The following is a 21,288-nucleotide window of genomic DNA, read 5'->3' on the forward strand; positions in this document are numbered from 1 at the left end:
ATACCAAAAATGATGCTTGTAAAGTTGAAAATATATCTCTCTCTTCTCTGGAACCCCATACCCCAATAACCAGGACCCCCTGTTTGGCCATGTTGTGCCCTCTGACCTTTCCCCTTATGTCAGAGTCCATGTCAGGAGGGGTTCCTCCTTGGGATTTTCCAAACTGGAACTGAGAGAAGACAGTCCATCTCTGACGGAGAGATGTGATTTGTGAGGACCAGAAACTTGTTTCCTATCTGTGGTGAAAGTATTTTAAGAGCATCAAATCAATACACAGAAAACAAAAATAAGAAGCAGTCAAAGAACCGAGTGCTAGAAAAAGCCACCAATTAGAAGCCAGGAAGATAAGAAAGGACTGGCAAAGGTCTGTGTCACAATCACAATTCAATCAGGGAGATGAACATTTTTAGGATTCTCTATTTTGGGTCAAATGACCTTCCTTTACTCCTTGACCTCTCTAGTGAGCTAACTCCTACTTAAAAGCACCCCTTGGGTGTCTTGGAGGATCTCAAATTTCATGTGTTCAAAACTGAACTCCTGATCTTCCTCTCAAAAACCTATTCCCTGGCATGTTCTCCATTTCAGTTACTGGCAATTTCTTCCTTCCAGTTGCTTAAGTTCAAACATTTGGAGTCATTTTTGATGCCTCTCTTTCTCACATGCTGCATCTGATACCAAGAGATGGCTCATCCTTGCCAGATATGCAGACTGTAACCACTTGTCACCATGTCCACAGATGCCATAGCGCCCAAGCTCCATTGTTTCTTGCTTGGATTACTTGAAGAGCCTCCTAATTTGTCTCCTTGCTTCCCTCTTGCCCTCCTAACAACATGGCTTCTCATCTCACAAGTCAGGTCATAAGATTCCTTTCTCTACTTTGGCTCCTTCAAATACAGAGTAAAAATCATCATGATGAACTATAAGCCCTCATAGCAATAAAAATTAAAAAAACTAGTTCTTATTCAATCTAACTTACCTAGCCTTCAGCCTTATCTCCTATCTCTCTGCCCACCTCACCATCCCCTAACCATTGTACCCCAGCCACGGTCCCTTTCCTTCACTGATCTCAGACAAGGCAAGCACACCCCTACACTTCTACCTCGGGGATTGGCACTTGCTGTTCCTTCTGCCTCAAATACACATCTGCCAGATGTTAGCATTGCCACCGCCCTCCCTCACTTCCTTCAGGCATATCTCTTCATATTTCACACCAGAAGTCTTCTCTGATCATTCTACCTGAAGTAGTACCCTTTTCCTCTGCTTTTCCTTATAATACATATCACCAGCTAATACATTATTTATGTCTTCCTCCAACTTAGAATATATGCTCCACAAGGACATTTTTTTGTTCATTGCTTGTCTTAGCACCTCGAACCATGTCTATCACATGGTAGGCACACACAAGAGGTTTTCTGAACGAACCATTCAGAATCCTTCCAGTACATCTCATGTTTCGATGTCTTTTACCCAAGCTAGCTTGAATCCGTCCTCATACTGGTGTAAAACAGTTCAACTTAAATTTTACCTCACTCACATTTCTTTCACTGAGATGTATCAGATTACATAATGATAGTTCCTTTTCCCCTACATCTTCCTATCTTGTTGCTGACCACTTATTAAGTTCTGAGATAGCTGCCATTTAACAGTCTTCTCAGCAATTTGGAAAAAGCTCAGTTCTCCTTTGCTACTGTATTGTACTATTATAATATTGTGACTACAATAATTTAATAATTTTTTTCAACTGACTTAATATTTGAAAGTCATGAAACATTCATTCCCCCCCCTGAAACTATAGCCTCTGTTCTCAAATAAAATCAGAAATCGAGAGTCCAGGATTCAATTAAGAACAAATTCTGCCACCTTTGAGTTATCTAAGCTTGTCGCTTCTTCCATTTCTCCTTCCTGCTATTCAAATTTTAACAATATCAGGGCTTTTTCTAGCACTGGTCCATGGGAAGGTGAGAGAACACGTACATATCAAATTAGTATGTCTACTTGACCATAGTCCTAATCAAGGAGTTGAAGTCTTGGTAGTTCAAGAATGTTGGCTAAAATGGGAGTGAGAAAGTACCGTGAGTTCACTTGCCCGACATCCTTGGTCTCCATCTCTTTTCTAAGGGCCCATGATAATTTTAAGATTTCTCAGGAAACACAGTCAATGAACACTGGCTAATTTTCCATCAGCAAAGATCTCAAACTCTTTACTACTACAAGTCACCTTTGTTCTTCCTATGATGCCACTCTCCTTTCTAGGGTCCACTTCATTATGAAATGTTCTGGTGTTTTAATGGACCCACATGAATTTACATTTACCCTTAGGCAATGTCAACTTTCAAAAACTAAGAATAAACTTGCAAAAAAGAACCAATCCTCATACCACTTTATAGTTTTGATTTTTATTTCTACTTAGCACTAATGTGATTTTAATATGTCACCATGGATTCATTTATTTTAACTTCCACCCATTGACTTATTAACCTTTTCACATTTGAGACTGGATGTCAAAGAGAAACTTTTTTTTTTTTTTGCGGTACGCGGGCCTCTCACTGTTGTGGCCTCTCCCGTTGCGGAGCACAGGCTCCGGACACGCAGGCCCAGTGGCCATGGCTCACGGGTCCAGCCGCTCCACATGTGGGATCTTCCCGGACTGGGGCACGAACCCGTGTCCCCTGCATCGGCAGGCGGACTCTCAACCACTGCGCCACCAGGGAAGCCCCAAAGAGAAACTTTTAAAATATTTCAAGGGATTGAATATTCTAAAAATTGTAGCTTTAAAAAGCATATTTGTCAGTATTACTTCTGGGTATATATCCACAGGAATTGAAAGCAGAGTATCAAAGAGATATTTGCACATCCGTGTTCACAGCAGCACTATTCACAATAGCCTACAGGTGGAAGCAACTCAAATGTCCACTGACAGATGAATAAACAGAATGTGGTATACACATACGATGGAATACTACACAACTTTAAAAAAGGGAGGAAATCCTCTCATATGCTACAACACGGATGAAACTTGAGGACACCATACTAAGTGAAATAAGCCACTCATAAAAAAGACAAATACTGTAATAATGCCACTTACATAAAGTCTCTAAGGCAACCAAACTCATAGAAATGGAAAGCAGAATGGCAGTTACCAGGGTCTGGGGTATAGGGAGGAATAAGTTGTTGTTTAATAGGTATATAGTTCTGTAAGATGGGGAAGCCCTGGAGATCTGTTTCATGACAATGTGAATACACTCAACACTACACACAACACTTAAAAATGCTTAAGGTGGTACGTTTTATGACGTGGTTTTACCACACACACCAAAAACGTATTTGCGTCATTTTGCATTTAGGTTTTTGATGGAGATGGGGTGGGACAGATGTTTATAATGTATATGTAGCATTTACCCCTCATATTGTAATTTCCTTTAAACCACACACACACAGAAACCTCTAACAAACTTAGCATTTAATAAATATATCAAGTACTGAGCATCTTCAATAATAGTTTATTAGGGAAGAATGACCAAATGTACAGACTGAAGAAAAACTGGCTATTCTGTCCCATGTTTTATCTCTGTGATCATCTGATTTATGTCTGTCTTTTCCACTAAGCAGAAAAGTAAGCTCCAGTGTCTGGTTTTATTCACCATTACATCTCCAGGGCCTAGAAAACAGTACATAAATATTTACTGAATGAATGAATATGGTATTAAAACACTTGGAGATGTGGTAACACCCACGTCCATAATCACTGAATTCAAGCGTAATTAGAGATATACCATAAAGGAGGCAGAATCAACTTTCAAAAAACTAATTTTAATCAAAACAAAAATTGTTGATCATTAACAAGTTTATAAAACAGTGATTTAGTTACATAAATAAATTGATATCAGTGTATCAAATCTTAATTACTTTCAACTTCATGAGCATGTTTACATGGGTGATGAAGTACAACCTTTTTTTTTTCTTTTTACCTATTATAATAAATAAAATGGAGCGCATGAAATAGTTCTTCTAAACAAAAATACCTACAAACATACCTCTAGCATGTTCTCTAATGAAGGGAACAAGAGACATGGGACAACTTTTGCACCAAAACATAAAAATTGCTTTAAAAAGCACAAGGTTACAGAACCATCAGCTAAAGTAAAGACACTATACTGTAACCAAAGTTGGTATTTAATAATATAATGAACAGTTTGGTAGTTAGATCTCCAGTTTGGTTATTTTAAAGCATTAAGACAAGGCAAGATAGAAGGCTGCTTTTGTTTTGAGTAATTCTAGAGAAAATAAAATATATTTAAAAAAAAGAAAGAAAACTGAAAAGTAGAACAGTCATACCTACACAACTTTCTGTCCTGCACAAAGTCAAAATACCTATGCAGAATAGATATATAATATATATAATGTTATTTGTGCACAAAGGTTAGCTTATTATTAGCTCACTGCAAAGGCGTAATGTATCAGATGTCAATTATTTTGGAAAACATTTTGCGTTTTGTCAAAAGGATATTTCTTTTAGTTTCCTAGGCTAGGAGGCACGAACCCCAGTTCCGGCATACTGTATATTCTTAATGCTAAGGCTTGCTGCTCTGGCTGTGTATTTTTGTTGCCCCTCTTTATTCTAGTGCCTGTTACAAGCATGTGTGGTGTAGTGGTTGTGGTTGGTGTGTCTTGTGTCTGTGTGTATACATATATATATGTATACATAAGTTGTATAAATATATATACATATATAATTTCTCCCAATAGATCTCAGTCAAACCATGCAATCCAAAAGGTGGCTCTGCATAGATGCCCAGCATGAAGTTCACCACCTGAGCCAACCCTGAAGCAAGGCGCACTTTTAGTCCTTCTGATAGGTTTTCTCTCAGTTTTTTTTTGTTTTTGTTTAAAACCAAGCTACTGCAGCTTCAAGTATTTTGCATTACATAGAATATTTTTTATAAATTAGTTAATGTTATATTTTCAATATTCAGACATATACTATAATATATATACAGTACAATAAATGCTCTCATTCTTTTTTTTATTTTTATTTTTTTGATAAATCCCTGAGAATGTATGTTGACAGTCGCTAAGTTTCCACATGCACAAGCATTGTGTGCCATGCTTCTGGACGAACAGCACTGCAAAGCCACGTGGGTCAGCCTTTTAACTATTAGTATTTTCGTTTTGTTGGTTTGTTTAAATATGCTGAAAATGTAAAGATGAGTTACAAAGGAGTAAAGCTGAATCCATTCGAGGTACTTATCACAGGATGGAGGTGTTTTGTTTGGTTTTTAAAGCCATTTCAATTATTTTTTTTTGAGGCTGTGAACGTATACAGAAAACAGGAGAGCTATGTGGACTTTTGCCACTTGACAACATATACTCAGTGTAAACCAAACCTTTTTAACCTCTCTCTCATACAAAACCAAAAAAACAAACAAAAAAAAAAGAAGAAAAATAATAAAATAAAAACAAAGAAAGAAAAAGGGAAGAAAATTAAAAACACACAAACTTTCACATGACAATTTAGTCTGCAAACGCAATATAACTATACACATATAATACCGGTGTGGCTCTGTTCTTTAAGTTAAAAAGGGTACAAAGGCAGGCTCAAGTAAAAACAAACTGTCCCCCCCATTCCCACCCCCACCCCCATTCATACAAGTTCTATCAACCAAACCTCTCCCGAACCAACATCATCAGTTTCTTTTTGCCTTTGTAGATTTGTTTCAGGTTGTCGATGAACTGTGTAAACTGAATGTGTCCATCATGCGCCATTAAGAAGGTCTCTCGGGCCTTGCTGAGGAACTCTATAAACTCACTATAGTGCCGAGGACTGATGTGTGTGAGCCGTGAGTGTGTTGTGTTGATGTAGGCCCCAATTGTGGCATCCAAGAGTTGCCTCAAGGGGGCTTTGTCCAGTGACATGAGCTTACCAGAGTTCCTCCTTCCGTGAAGTCCCACCATGCCAGGAGTGGTCAGAGTGCATCTGCGCAAAATGTCTGACAGTACCGTTGCACACTTGACACTCTTGACCACCAGAGGTATTATAGCTGCAAGCTCATTTTTACCAAGGGAGTGGCTAAGCGCACAGGCCCACAAAACGTCATTAATGGCAGGGTGCGTGTCCTGATTGTAGCTCAGGTTAAGATGGGTCATGGCCAGGGTGGCCAGCTTGTAGGCCCTCATGGGGTACCCGCGGTGCTCCATGTACCGTGCTATTGTAAAGAGCTGGGTGTAGCTCATGCCAGTTGTAGCAGCGTCAAGAACAATTTGGTACGCCGTCTCAAAAGCTATGTGATCCTTTTCACACAGGGTCAGCGCGGAGAGGGCACAGTTCTGAGGGTCCTTCATAGCGCACTGCAATGCAAGTGTCCGGGCGCTGCTGGCCAGCTTTTCCTGCTGATGGCAGTCCAGGTGGAGGCGGACGATGGTGCTGTTGGACATCACGGTGGTTGCAACAATACTTGTGGCTTCAGTGGGAGTAAAAAGCGTAAACCAGCTCTGCATGATGCTGTCCAGGGCATAAACACCTGCAAGGAGCACAGAGAAGCCCCATTACTGATGAGAGGCTGCCCAGAGGTCTTGCCTTATTTCCACTTTATAATCAATGCTTACATTGTTAAGCATCACAGGACATGAGCTAGGCCAGAAAATCCTGTAAGGTAATGTGCCTGGGAGCAACCTTTTAGAATAAGGTTATTATAGATTGCTATTCAGTGAAATGCCTGAGAGGAACATGAACTTGCTGTAATAAAGAACTAATCCTCTCGGCAGCTGGTATTTGCACTGTGCTGCTGCCTGCTTGCCATCGCAGACAATGGCTTTTTGCTAATGAGTTCTAGTTCACTGGGGCCTCCTGTCAGTTACCCACCACAGAATCTGAGTCAGAAAAACTACAACCCTCACCAAAATGGGGAGTTTTTATGTGGTCTGTGTGTAAGTTTAAAGTACACACAATACAAAGTGATTAAGCACGCAAAGAAGCAGGAAAATGTGACCTATAATCAAGAGAAAAGAGTCAACAGAAGCAGACATACAGACGACTCAGATGTTTGTTTGAAATGGATGACAAGGTCTTTAAAATAACCATTTTAAGTACACAGACGCAATATGCCTCAGCTGTAGGAAAATCCTAAACGTGGGCCATTTAAAGCACAGGTACTAAATCTAAGAGAAATTAGGCCTATTTCTTGGTGCAGGGGTGGGGGAGTGGTGTGGCAGTTCTTAAAATGGTATTATCCTTGTATTGCTTCACTAAAGCATCACTTCAGTAATATAATTTTTTTTGTGTGTGTGGTACGTGGGCCTCTTACCCCTCTGGCCTCTCCCATCGCGGAGCACAGGGTCCAGACGCGCAGCCTCAGCGGCCACGGCCCACAGGCCCAGCCGCCCCGCAGCACGTGGAAACCTCCCAGACCAGGGCGTGAATCCACGTCCCCCACACCGGCAGGCGGACTCACAACCACTGCGCCACCAGGGAAGCCCCAGTAATATAATTTTTATACTGAGACCAATTTCCCTTTTTCCAAGATAACATACCATTGTAGATTAATAAAAGAAAAATAACAAGAATGTTTTTACAGTATCTGCTGTGTCAATCTTTAGCTAAGCACTGAGGTAGCAGTGTCATTTCAGCAAGAGGTGTGTATCCTTTTCTGATGCAAATAAGATGACAGTTTAACCCACATTTATTTCCAACAGCCACCATTTTGTTTGCGTTGGCCTTATCGCCAGGAATGTATGGGTTTTTTAGTTATGATTTATTGCTGCAGAGGGGAAATAGTTGGCTGAAGGGTCTCACAGATTGCACTGTATGGTCAACTGGGGATCTTCCTTTTTTTTTTTTTTTGCGGTACGCAGGCCTCTCACTGTTGTGGCCTCTCCCTTTGTGGAGCACAGGCTCCGGACGCACAGGCTCAGCGGCCATGGCTCATGGGCCTAGCCGCTCTGCGGCATGTGGGATCTTCCCGGATCGGGGCACGAACCCGTGTCCCCTGCATCGGCAGGCGGACTCTCAACCACTGCGCCACCAGGGAAGCCCAGGGATCTTCTTATGGCTACTACAAATTCTCACAAAGCTCACCTAAACCACCCCCAGTGGTCATTTCTCTGTTGGATACCCTGACGAATGCCCTCAGATGAAGAAAAAACTCAGTGCAACTAGATAACTTTATATTGTTTTCATTAAAGTGACCTGAACCATTAACCCACAGTCTAAAGTTAGTTCCAAAGATGGTTTGCTGCCTACCAAAGATTCACCCTGGAATATGAAACTGTAAACTTGATTATCACAAAAGTTACTGAAAGCACCTTAAGTGTGACAGAACAGCTGAATAAAAAGTGCCTGCTCCCTGACTTATTCCATTTTAAGTAAGAGGTGGAGCCCCACAGATGTGACAAGAACAATGCAAGTGTGTATAACTGAAGGCTGACGGTGGGGTTCGGGGAAGAGAGCCCCTGTACGTTGCCAGAAGGGGCAGGAGCCTTGGAGAAGTCAAGGTAAAGAAGTGAAAATGTTCTTCTCTGTACCTGGAAATAAGTGAAATCTGAGCACGGGGAGCCTTGGAGCGCCCCTGCCCCGATTTACGTACCCACTTCAGTAGCACACGTTACCAGCCACCTGACCATCTCCCGCCGGCGCCAGTTTAAGGTTGACAGTGTCATTCGCATAACCTATGAAGACAGGATAACAAAATGTTTTGGAAGATTATCCCTAAGTCAATGGAAAAAGAGAACAATTCATTCCAAGGTATACATTACTAGGCAGACTCCCTACTGTCAGGAGGACGGAGAGCCTTATTTCGAATAAAGCTGTGCATATGAATTTGGACTTACCCACAGCCCCCCTTGCTGGCTTTGCCCCAGCCTGGGAGGCAGGAGGTCTGTGTTCTATTCTACTCCTGGGAGGCCAACTGACTAGACGTGGCAGCCTGGGCAAGTCACTCAATCGACCACTTCTCTCCTCTGCAAAATCCACGGGCTGGACTGGCACAGTGAACACACCCACGCCCTCGTCCCTTCTCCAGCTTTCACAGTCCATGGTTCTAAATTTCTGAGCCACCTCATGAATTAATCCTAACTAGGAACCCTCAGTTGGCAAAGAGGTTTTCTTTTTAAATAATTGTTTTAGTTATCCCTTCAATCTCTGGTTGTTCCTTCCTGGCGATTAAGAAGATAACCCCAGGTCTATAGAAGGAAATCACCTTTGGCATCATTAGCAATCTAATTTTGTTTTTTACTTTCTAATAGATTCCAAGATAAAATTCACCATATCGTCCTGCTTCCCTCATTTGTTAAGATTCAGAGCATCTAGGGACGTAATACTCCTAAAGCCTTGGAAAGGTCCTATGGGATTCCTTCCTGGGTCCCAGGAAGAATGAGGCAGGGAGCAAGCTCTCAGTAATCTGCCGTTTACCAAAAAAACCTGCCAGAATTCCAAATACCCAGAAAACTCATGTTAATGGTTCTTTCTGCATCATACCTTTAAGAGGAAAATGATAACAAAAGTAAGCCAAACAACAAGAATTTATTTTTTAAAAGAAAACTTCTAAAATGTCATTGTATAGCTTAAATGCAATCTCCCATGCCCTCTGCTTGTAGAGTACTGTAAGTGGCAAGTGCGTTTTTCTACAGTCTAATTCTTTAACGTTATTAATCACTGTTAAGGAGAAGCCATAAGTAGAAAACCATATTAATCATCTAATTGGGGCATTCTAGTCCCCATACTTTAGAAAATTAGAAGATGACAATTTCTTTCACTGCTTTTTATGGAGGGAAAAACACAAATGTTAATAGAGATTCCCTGAGAAAAGTAGAAATATAAACTTCAGTTCCTGGTTTATACAATAATCTTTTCAGATACTATAAGGAAGCAAACATCTATCTGCATGACTAACTCAAAATGTCCTTGGTAATATGTCTAAGGCCTGCTGAAGCTGAAACTGGACCCCGACCCAATCCCTCTTCCTTTACCCTAATTTTTCTCAGGGTTATAAAAAAGGAGTCAGAACTGTCCATCTATCATGAAAATGCAAACATCAGTACATATCCATACTTCCTCTAAAAATTTAACCCGAACAAATGAATCGTTGTTATACATGAGAGCTTTATTTAAGCCATGTATAGGAAGAACTCTTCTTCAATTCATTAAAGGAGAAACAGTGTTGTTAAGGCTCTAGTACAGAAGATGATTTTTTATTGAAAGACACAAACAGGGCTTCTAAAGGTACTGTCCTACACATGAGGCAGCAGTCTGGTTCAGGTGGGAATGACCACAACTGCGAAGCCCAGTGCACTCCTGAAGTCTAGCAGATCTGTGCACCCAAGAGTCATGTACCTGCACTAAAAAATCCAAACAAACAGCAACACCCTAGGATGATGCTTTTATTTAGCAGTCCTTGGTGCCCCAGGAAAGACCACAGTCACATACCTGCAGGCCCAGCTCCAGAGACACCTTCAAAAGAGTGATGTCTGGCAAACTGTCCATGAGAGTTGCTATTTTAAATGCATCTTGGGCAAGCTTGAAGATGTGGGATGAGGAGTGAATGTTTTTCTGGATGGATTCTAATACTGTTTCTAGCCTCCGAACATCGCCTGCAACGAACAAGGGGAAACCAAATCAAAGCAAAGCAAGGCAAAGCAAAACAACAACAACAAAAATCACACAACCACAACCACACACACACACACACACACACACGGAGTTAAAAAAGAAACAAAACAAAACACAAAGTACAAGTTTACTTTACATGAAATGTTCACAGATGGCACAGATGTTACAACTAAGTGTCCCAAGGTTATTGCATATCTATGAATCCCAGCTTCAGGAAAAAGATACACTGAGACACACACTCATGACTAAAAGCACATGTGAACCAGAACCAACATGAGATAGCAAATAGTTCTCTCAGGTTCCTGCTTTTTTATTTCTGGTGAATATTTCAGGGAGAATTTAATCTGCCTCTGAAGCTCACCCACCATTTACATGGCATGGTAACTAAACCCAAACTCTGCCAGCAGCAAGTTTAATGATGCAGTTAAATGAGGAAAATGCCGGCTCAACTGAGTAGCACCTGTTTTGCTTCATAAGCTAACATCTAAAGAAAAGGATCCCTTACAACATAAGCACCATTATTGAGAATCTGATGGAAAACACGACCCTTAAAATAAAAAGGCAAACTAACAAAATAATCATGAGGCCTCAGGACAACCCAGTACCTTTGGCTGCAGTGAGCATAGTGGATGCCAGCTCGCACTGCTGGGATTCTATGTGGCTTAGAGTGAACCAACGAGGATACCGGTTGGGAACAACAGATGCCATGTGGTGTGGACGGGTGAGGTCTCCCGCTGGAGCAGTGGATTCCAACACTAGCAACCTGTAATGACAAGACAAGGCAGGCGGCTCTTAGTTACCACTTGTTCATCACCCTGGCCACAGGGACTGCCCAGAAGCCAGAGGAGCAGGTAGATGCTGGGAGCGATTGTTCAGGTCCTCCGTGAGGGAAGAGCTGGTACAGCTACACTTTGCTGTCTGGATGCTAAAGTTACCTCGTTAATTGCCCATCGCCTAACCCTAAGAGGTTTCCTTTCTTTAGCATCATTCAGAAAACGGCAACATTCAAGGAAATTAAGACATGTAACAATGGAGAGGTTTGAAACACAAGTCTTAATGTTTACCTACTGTAAAATTTCTGAATCTTATCACTCATTAAAAAATCAAAAGAAACTGATAGTCAAGTGGATATTTAAAACTGAGATTACAACCGTTAGGAATCAGTGTATAGCTGAGACAAACAAGTTTAACTTATTAAAACAAAGTAAGAAGGAAAGTAAAGCAAAAATAACTTGTTTCCATATATTCATACTTTCTGCATAATTAGTTCCTTATTACTTCAGAAATCTGTAGTTAGAAAATGTTCTATCAATCATATCAGAGATGATGGATGCAAATGATCCAAGTATTTGTCCCTTGACAGCCTTGCATAAATTCAGCATGATTTCTTATTTTAATCAATGTATCTTTAAGAATATGTTGACAAATAAAGAACAACTATTGAAACAAAGCACATGCTTGGTGGTCTCTTTTAAATATAAATAAGCACCAAAGAGATTAGTAGAGTAGCTATAACTGCAATAATTTTTTTACAATCATCAAAACACTGACCTTCCCTCAAGTACACCAGTGTTAGGGACTGTGGAGTAAGAGCTGGGGACCAGGAGAAGTTAGCAGGGTCAGGGTGTGATGCTGGGCTTGGGGCCCTACCCAACAGCAATTATTGCTCTGGTAAGCCAAATCCCTCATTCCCTTTTCCTTTTATCTAGGAACAGAGATGCTAGCATTTGATGGTGGCAATTAAGTAGTAAGGATTTTGGTGGGGTTGCTATTTAGCTTTTTAAAAACCCAGACTATCCCTATATTCACAGGCAGATCCTTTCAGAGTTGCTGTAGAGCACACTAGTCAACGTCCCTGGAAAGATGAGAAAATGATTGTGAAAATGCCCTTCTTCAGTATCTCCCCTCTCTTTCTAGAAAGACTACAAAGCAAGTAAGTTACCTGTCTCTTTTCCTTCCTGCTCCCCTGGCTGCCTTGAGGTGCTCTAGTAGTTCACACCGCCTCCCTCCCATGGCCATCCTTTGGCTGAGGGCGTGTGGCAGGTAGAAGAGAAGAGGTGGAAAACAATTCCCCTGTGCCCTGCTAGTGTCCCCCGTGAACGAACTGCCTAGGCAGCAACCAAGGGTGGACGTAAATGAGTTTCTGAGTGTTAGAAAAGCAAGCCTCCCCGACCTGAAAGATACCTTCCCATAAGCCAGAACCACAGAGAAACCTTAGCTATTTTACCCTTAAACTTTACAGTAACTGTAGCAATAGCATCTGGTGGCTTCATAACATTAGTATCCTTCCCTTTACCGCAGGAGCAGAATTGTTAGGATTTGAGTAAGTATAGAGCTGAACATCTGTCTTCACCTGATAACTTCCATTTCAGCTTCCCAAAATGGGAATAGGAATGTACTTATAAAACTGTGCTCTAAAATACAAACCAAGTGGTACAAAGTAATTTGGTGGGGGACTTTTGCTTATGTTAGTTATTTTATTTTTTGATATTTTAAAAACAGACAAGAGAGAACTTTTAAGGTTTCTCTGATATGTTAATGAGATTTCATGTTGCCAAGGAAAGCATGTCAAATTAAAGGATGTCAGCCTCAATACACAATGACACACAGGTACACATATACACACACACAAATACAAACACACTCTATTGCTGCATAAAAGAGGCCTCCTGTGACTTATAAGCTATACTCATACAGGAAAGGCATTGTTTTTGAATCCATTACACTGGCTGCAGAGACAGTATCTTCGATGAAAAGTTTCTGTGGAATCAAACTGTTCTCCAGCACCTCAAGCTTTTAGGTGTGTACGTGGTTTGTCTTTAGGTAGCAATAACAGGGTCTAATCGGCACTTTAACAAAAGTGTGTTAATTAAAGAGTTGCACAACAATGTAAATGTACTTAGTGCCACTGAACTGTACAGTTAAATATGGTTGAAATGGTATGTTTTATATTATGTGACTTTTACCACAATCAAAAAAAATTTTTTTAAAGTGTGTTAATTTAAAAAAAAGATAAAAGGAAAAAAGCTCATGTTTTAAGAAAGGTAGATATTCCTTTCAGGTCCTTAACGTTTAAAAGGCTATAAATAAGACTGAAAAATTTAATCTTGAGTTCATTAAAAAATATTCAGCTAGAACAAATTCGTGATAAAAATAATTATTTTGTGAACTGACTTTTTAAAAGGAGGGTGAAAACAGGAAGGTCAGCAGCAGAGAATGTGTTCTAATTGTTATCACTGAAAAGGAGGGACCGAGGGGCGGATGGAAACAAAGCTGAGGCGAACAAATCCTGGAAGACCCCTAAATAGCGATGCTTCAACACTAGATACAGCTCCCATCCCCTCTCATCCTCCAGTGGAGCATAAAGGTGTTTCGGTGCTAGGATGGCTTTCCTGCGCTACTGATGGAATGTGTAATTACAGCCAGTGTGAAGGGCTCTCTCAATTATTATATTCAGTCAAGTATACATGTTATTTACCACTGCTTCAAAAATCTAATTTTTTCTAAACAGTTACGTTATTTAGGAAGGTTTCAACTGTTGCTGCCTTGTGGTTAAACTTGGCCTGAAGTTGTTCTCTAGTCCCAAATTCTAGCTTCAAGAAAAAGCAGGATAAAGCCACCATGAACATGAGTGACAGCAGACAAGAATACCATTCTTCCCTTACTTTAAAACAAAAGCGAAACAAGCCAACAAACCACCACCACCATAACCCAAGAAGCTTTTTTTAGTTTTTCTGCTGCCTACAAGAAAAATGAATGAATGAGAAGTCAGTTAACAGCCATTTTTCCCAGTGGGGGATTTGGATTGCCTCTGCCCGGCGGGGCTGTGAATACGTACCGCATTGCTCTCAGTGCAATTTTGTATGCCAATTCAGCATCATGAGGTAGGAGAGAGGTGAAGAGATACTTGGCAAATGTGTGCATTGGAACGCTCTCCCGATGGATTATTTCGCCTAAACCACTATATGGTCCGGCTGTAGGAAGAGAGTATACACATTTTACATTCCTAAACAAGGAACTAAGACTTCTTGTAAAGTATAGTTTAAATTTTTTATGTAAAGATATAAACAATGCTAATCTAGTTAAGAATGTAATCTAAGTGACATAGTAGAAACGAATACAATTCTTAGTAAAATGATTCTACAGGGTAGAGTATACGATATCAAATTCACTTCAGGAACAATTCCCTGTGCCACAGCTAAAAGGAGAATCACAGAACTATGGGGGCAGAACTTTTTCACATTATAACTGCTTCAGAGAAATAAACACTCCAAAGCAGGAAACCTCACTGAATTTAAGAAAGCCCCTATGTCAGTGTGTGATATCTGAGCATCCAGATTTTCAAATACACAGATGACTCTACAGCTTAACTTTGGAAACTGCCCCAGCCCCAGTCAGTCTTAGGGGCACAAATAAGCCAGGTTTCCAGAAAAGAGTTCTCTGTTTCAGGGGGAGGGATAGGGAGGATTCTGAACCACAAATCCCATTACAAAGACTTTAAATATTGTTGCCTCTAATAAGCAGAAATAGATATTAATTCTCATAAAGGATTAATAATAAAAGACCAGAATAATACTCACCGTAGGCAAAAGAAAAAAAAAATTAACTGATTCTACCACTATTTGGACTTCAAAAGACCAATTTTAAAAGTAAAATTATATTTAAACTGTCAAAATTCATTTCTTAGTAAGTTGTGACAGGCACGGTGGCAGAGCTGACTTCCCCTGTGTGCTCTCTGAATGCTACCCTAAGAAGGACAACACCAACTTTTAAAATAAATTTTGAAAGGAAACCACAGTGGTTAGTTCAACTACTTTCCGCTTAGGTGCTGTGAGGTTTAGTTACTGTGAAGTGTTTTATAAATTAGTTTCCATGTCACCTTTGGGTTAACATCGGTTTCATGACTTCTAGAATTATGAATCATGACACTACTGCTCAAAGGACATAATACATTTGTTTTCCATGAGAAAAATAAGTCTGGTGAAGAGTTTAGAATGCAAGAAATGCAGTTCAGAGGAAATGGTGAGAGGAGTTACTGAATTGGGCACTGAGTAGGAGCATGATACATTTTAGATCATTTTAACAGAAGTTGTTTTTAAATTTCACTGTTTTATTCTTTGGTTAGTATTTTTGAATTGTTCCTTATTAAAGTACTTTGAAAGTCATGTAAATAACTTATTTTTTTACCTAGACAAATTAAAATCCATCCTAGATTTCTAATTTTATCAAATCTATTAATCTTTTTTTCTTTTTTTTTGTCTTTAAGACATTTAAAAATGTTTTAGCGATCTGATATTCTTCAAAAGCTGATAAGGCATTACAATTTTACCTTTAGTTCATATAGTGAGGCCAGATTATTTGTTATATTATAGAATGTTTGCCCTCCCCCCAAATTCATATGTTAAAGCCGCAACTCTCAATGTGACTGGAAGATAAGGCCTTTATGGAGGTAATTAAGGTTAAATGAGGTCACAGGGGCCTTGACCTGGTCCAACAGAATTAGTGACCTATGAGAAGAGAAAGAAAGAGTGACCTCTGTCTCTGTCTTGTGAGGGCTCAGGGAGAAGGCAGCCATCTGTAAGGCAGGAAGAGGTCCCTCACCAGAAACTGAATTAGCCAGCACCTTGACCTTGGACTTCTCAGCCTCCAGAACTGTGAGAAATAAATTTCTGTTGTTTAAGCCACCTAACCTATAGTATTTTTTAATGGCAGCCTGAACACACTAAGACATTAACTCTATTTTTTTAAGGACTAATTACAGCAAACTTGTATATTTTCCATCTTCATTTCTCTTCCATTTCCTTTCAGTGTTTCCCTTGTACCATCAAGTTCCCTTTTTATACTATGCAGGGAAGGCCAGGATGCATAATCAACATAATAACACCTCCCAACAAGCAAAACATTCAGTCAGGTATCACAGAATTATCTGTTGATTAATAGTCAGTGTAATGCCTGAACTCTGGTGTACTGAAAAATGAAAAACTGAAATTTGAAATCTAAGTTCCCCAGAAGTGCTTTTCCAATATGCCAATTGATTCAATGTGCCCATACTGTGTCCAGAAGTGATTTAACACTCAGCAATAAAATACAGGGTTACTGTTTCCTCTTTTTCATACACCTGAGTCTGCTAACTAATCTGCCCCTGAAATTCACAGAGTATAAGTGTTTGAAGACCTTGGTGCCCAGTGCAGTCATCTCAGTCATGGAGCGCTTATCTTTTGGAGTTTATAGAAATGGTCCCTTGGCTTCCCCTTGGACTTCTTCCTGTCCTGCACCAACCACTCTTTGGGGCCTAGCAAGGTTGGGAAAAGAGAGGAGCATGGGGTGGGTCATCAGCCCTCCTTACAGAGCACAGTTCTCACTAAAATGTTTAATGGGAACGTATGGACTAAGCAAAGACTAAGACAAAGTTAAAAAATATTCATGAGTAATGAACACGGAGACATTTAAAAAGGTAAGTGATGAACAGATATCAGACACTATCAACTTTGAAAACCACACATCCTCATCTTTTCCCTCAGTATAATGAAAATCATAAGGCAGTTACCAAGAGTTAACTAAGAGCCGGCATAGAAAAGTTTATGGCTAATGATATTGCTTATATCAAAAGGAAATATATGACAGGAAACTAAGACAGTAATGAAAGGATCAAGATCATTTGAAATTTGTCAAGATGGGCTTTTATCTTTAGGGAAAAAAACTTCAGGAGAGTGCTTCAAAAAATTATTAGGAATTTTTACCAAAATTAAGCATGTTTTATTCAGAATAATATATCCCCTTTAAGGTGCACTTCTAAAACACATAAATATATAATATATTTAATGAAAATATTTTTTTCAAATAGATCTTTAGGTTTGGACATATAAAAAGTTTTGAAATGCTATTTTCTCTAAATCCCTTCCCTATATATAGCCATTCTGAATATGAGATGAAGATACCATACTGTATGAGCCTATTAATCACAGAGAAATCCACAGAAATAACACACATGTACTTGAGAGACAGAAGCAGTTTAAAAGATTTGACATCACCTAAATCTGTGTAAAGTATCAGGCTACCACATTAATTACACTTATTCTTTTCAAGAAAAAAAAAACATTAAAAAAAAAAAAATGCCATCCAAAATGTATTAGGCCCTTTAGCTCTTGACCTTACAGAAGGAAGAAAACTAGACTTTGCCCTAGTGATTCTATGAAACCTTTACTTTGATGAATGTATACCTAATGTATTCTCTGAAATAATTAGCGCAGTGGAAATTCACTTCTGCAGTCTTTGGTCCCTTGTCAGCATGTGCAAATGACATGTTCAAAACCCAGACGTCAACGTAACAGCCAATAATTTGGAGGAATGCCAGCCAATTTCCATTTTATTACTTAATTGATCAAGCAAAGAGGAATATGGCTACCAGCAATAACTCACTAAATATCAAACTTGCATTTATCTCAGGAACAACACAGACTAAATAAAAACAGTCCTTTTTAAAGCTGGTGGCATTTAAATGGGGCTCATTTCTAGCAGGTTATCTTACACGACCACCTAAATCAAATGATAAACATGTAAACATCTGAACATTTTTATTAAGTGATACTATTTTTTGGAAAGTGAACATGCCTATGACACTCAGTGACCATACCAATCAAGATAACCACCATATTAAGTGTACTCCCAACGTAAACTGTACTCCCAACGTAAGAAAGCTGAGTGGCTAAGTAAAATGGGCTAAACAAGTGAGAAAGTTCTTTATCATACTACCTTCTAATAGGAAGACTGCTTGCTTGCGAAAAATTTTCACCAGTGTGTCATCCAATTCAATTTCCTGAAGCTTGGAAATGAGCTGCTCCTCATTCCGGCAAACCTTCTCTTGGGTATACAGCCCATCAGGCATAATACGCTGCTGTCCCAGCCCTATTAGGGCTACTTCCACAGCTAGCGTTAAATAGGATTCCCCTTCTTCTAAGAATTTGTGTGCAGGTAGATGCTGGTATTCCAGAGACTTGCACTGTCCCATATTCTCTGTCACAAAAGAAATCAGAGTTCAGAAACTACTTTTGCAGGTACCCTGATAAGTACGATCTATTTTACCTAGTACTCTTAAATAAATTATTGACTTAACTCCAAGAAAGCCAGAAAACCATGTTTCTTAGGTTAAAGTATATAGTTTTCCAATATCTTTTAAAAAATGACCATGAATGACTAAATGTGTATGTTCTGGGGGATAGAATATTACAAATATTTTTCTCTCACTAAAAATGAATCACCAAAGAAAACTATAAATCTAAGGAGAGATACTAAGCATACCTAAGAGTAAACAAATTTTTAATTAAACAAGAGTAAAATTACATGATGACTGCAATAGTTATCAATTTTTTAAAGCCTGGCGTTAAAAAAAATTTCCATACTTTTATCACAATGTTGTAATTTATAACAAAAACAGTAGAGAATACAACATATATGTAACTCAATTCCATGGTCCTTTTTGTTATCAAAGAGTCATCAGTCACAAGAGAAGGATTCTTTGAGGATTCTCTTATCTCTGTTAAGGTGTTTCTATTAGAAATTCTTAACAAACTTCAACTGTCCAACTCCCAAGAAAAGTGAATTCAAAGTCATACCATACCCTCACCCTCCTGATAGAGTTTGGGTCACCCATAATCCATGAAGGCAACCACCACAGGCTAGATGCTTAACTCTCCAAGCTAATCCAACCATGGGAGTAGTGAAGGGACAATCCTTCTTCCCTCCCACATGATGTACATCCTTATTTTGTATCTTTATGCTGGAAAACAGTCATAAATGCAGATAAATTCTTAGATGTACAATCATTGACTAGAAGGGAATAAATATTTTTAGGTTCTTGACACATGCTGCCAATTGTCAACCCTAAGACTTTTCCCAGTTTGTAGGAGCCTGCCTGAAAAGTGTGAGTACCCTTTCCTGCGAACTGCTAGTACTGTTAACTATATGGATTCATAAAACAAACTGTGAAGAAAAACAATGACCGAATGCCATTCAGGGTTTAGGGGAAAAAAGCACATGAGACAAATGTCAATGGTTTTACCTGTAAAATCTGAGAACACAGGGAAGCTTTCATCATCAGTGCGGCAGGCTTCCATTAGGCTGCTGAAAAGAGTGCCCACGGGGTCCAGGGGGTGTCCAACCCAGCCCTCCAGATTGGTTATTGAGGTTATGCTTTTATGGGGTAGCTCTGTGTAAGAAAAGGGAATTGAGACATGGAGAGAAGTAGAGGACAGAAAGGCTTTACCATTTCCAGCATCCTGACAAATTAATACTAAATTCAATTCAAAATTCCTCTTTAATTAAAAAACAAGGGTACATAAAATCCCCAACCTGTGAACTGTTTTAAGTTCTAAAGGTTCATCTGTGAATCAATATAAATGGTGCTAACTTCCCAAGACAGCTCTCAAACATCTATTTAATTCATATGCTCAGGCTACTAGGTTAACATTACTACTTACACTATTAAATTATGATGTATGAGGAAAATGAATTCTAAATTTTTACCTGAGAAGCTAAGGACAACTCTCCTCACTTCCTAGGAGTGGCTTTAGAGAGAACTAAGTCCCCCTGGAATTATCATTGGATAACTAACTCTACAACTACGTTAAGAAGGTACTCTCAGAGTCAGTGCTCACTGGGTTATCTAAAATGGAGTCTAGAAGGCAGCTGTACCCTGGGTCGGACTTGAACTTCCGTATGAATATTTATTAAATTACTCCCCTATCACCTTATAAAAATCTTCCTTATCGTGGATCTGTAAGTCATTTAAGAGAGGACCTTTGCCACAAAGGGGAACTATAGCAGAAGATAACATATAATTTGGATGAAACATATCCTTTTCATTTTCCTCACGTAATGTTAGAACTTTCAAGTTCTCAAGTTAAGAGTGCTGAGAGAAAAGCTGCAAATATTTTAAGGTATATTCCATTATTGTAATAAACAATGCAATATTTTACATCTGTTTACTAAAGTTATAAATAATAGTGGTTCCTTCTTAAAGGAAACTATAATAAAATCTATATATAATATAAAATATACAAGAAAAATATTGGCTTGTAAATAGCTAAAAAGCCATTCTGCAAGTTCAGTATTCCTTTAGAAGTCTTCTGTTTTGGACTATCAACTATTAGTACATAAAAATAAAGCATGACCTGGCACAATGTATTAAAATTTATAGAAGGTGGGTACTAGATTCCTTGGAAAGGTCTTTCCCTTCAATTTCTGTCACTGGCTTTCATATACACAACCAGGATGAAAGCAGAAACATGAGCATCACTCTTAGGAACAAGTCTCTCTCTCTCTCTCTCTCTCTCTCTCTCTCTCTCTCTCTCTCTCTATATATATATATATATATATACACACACACACACATACACATATATATTTATATATAGACTTACTGTGGTGATCATTTCAAAATATATAAATATGGAATCATTATGCTGTACACATGAAACTAATATGTTATATGTCAATTATATCTCAATTTTTTAAAAAGTTGACATATGCCAAATAATATTGAAAATGTACAAGATACTTCATTTACTAACCTTAGCCCCATAAGAAATAACTGTTACAGCAATTTGGAATTGTAACAGTTACAAAAAACCTATTCTTTGAATATGGACAAACAAAAAGAAAGTAGGGAAAGATATAAATATGCAGTGCTA

The 21,288-nt window shown here is 39.1% G+C and overlaps 1 protein-coding gene across 1 annotated transcript in view; it reads right to left on the bottom strand.

The window, feature by feature from the left end:
* Nucleotides 1–5,655: 5,655 nt before the first annotated feature.
* ZSWIM6 (zinc finger SWIM-type containing 6) overlaps nt 5,656–21,288 on the bottom strand; it is a gene marked incomplete at its 3' end in the record, with an annotated part of 203,647 nt that continues 188,014 nt past the window's right edge. The window contains exons 8-14 of the mRNA XM_082837232.1: nt 19,659–19,805; nt 18,353–18,613; nt 14,439–14,574; nt 11,206–11,363; nt 10,418–10,581; nt 8,580–8,661; nt 5,656–6,518 (exon numbers count right to left, since the gene is read on the bottom strand). Of these exons, the coding sequence (XP_082693358.1) occupies nt 5,656–6,518; nt 8,580–8,661; nt 10,418–10,581; nt 11,206–11,363; nt 14,439–14,574; nt 18,353–18,613; nt 19,659–19,805 (1,811 nt within the window). The remainder of the gene's footprint in view (nt 6,519–8,579; nt 8,662–10,417; nt 10,582–11,205; nt 11,364–14,438; nt 14,575–18,352; nt 18,614–19,658; nt 19,806–21,288) is intronic.

Source organism: Leucopleurus acutus, assembly GCF_964270905.1.
Source record: "Leucopleurus acutus genome assembly, chromosome: 3".
Lineage (NCBI taxonomy): Eukaryota > Metazoa > Chordata > Mammalia > Artiodactyla > Delphinidae > Leucopleurus > Leucopleurus acutus.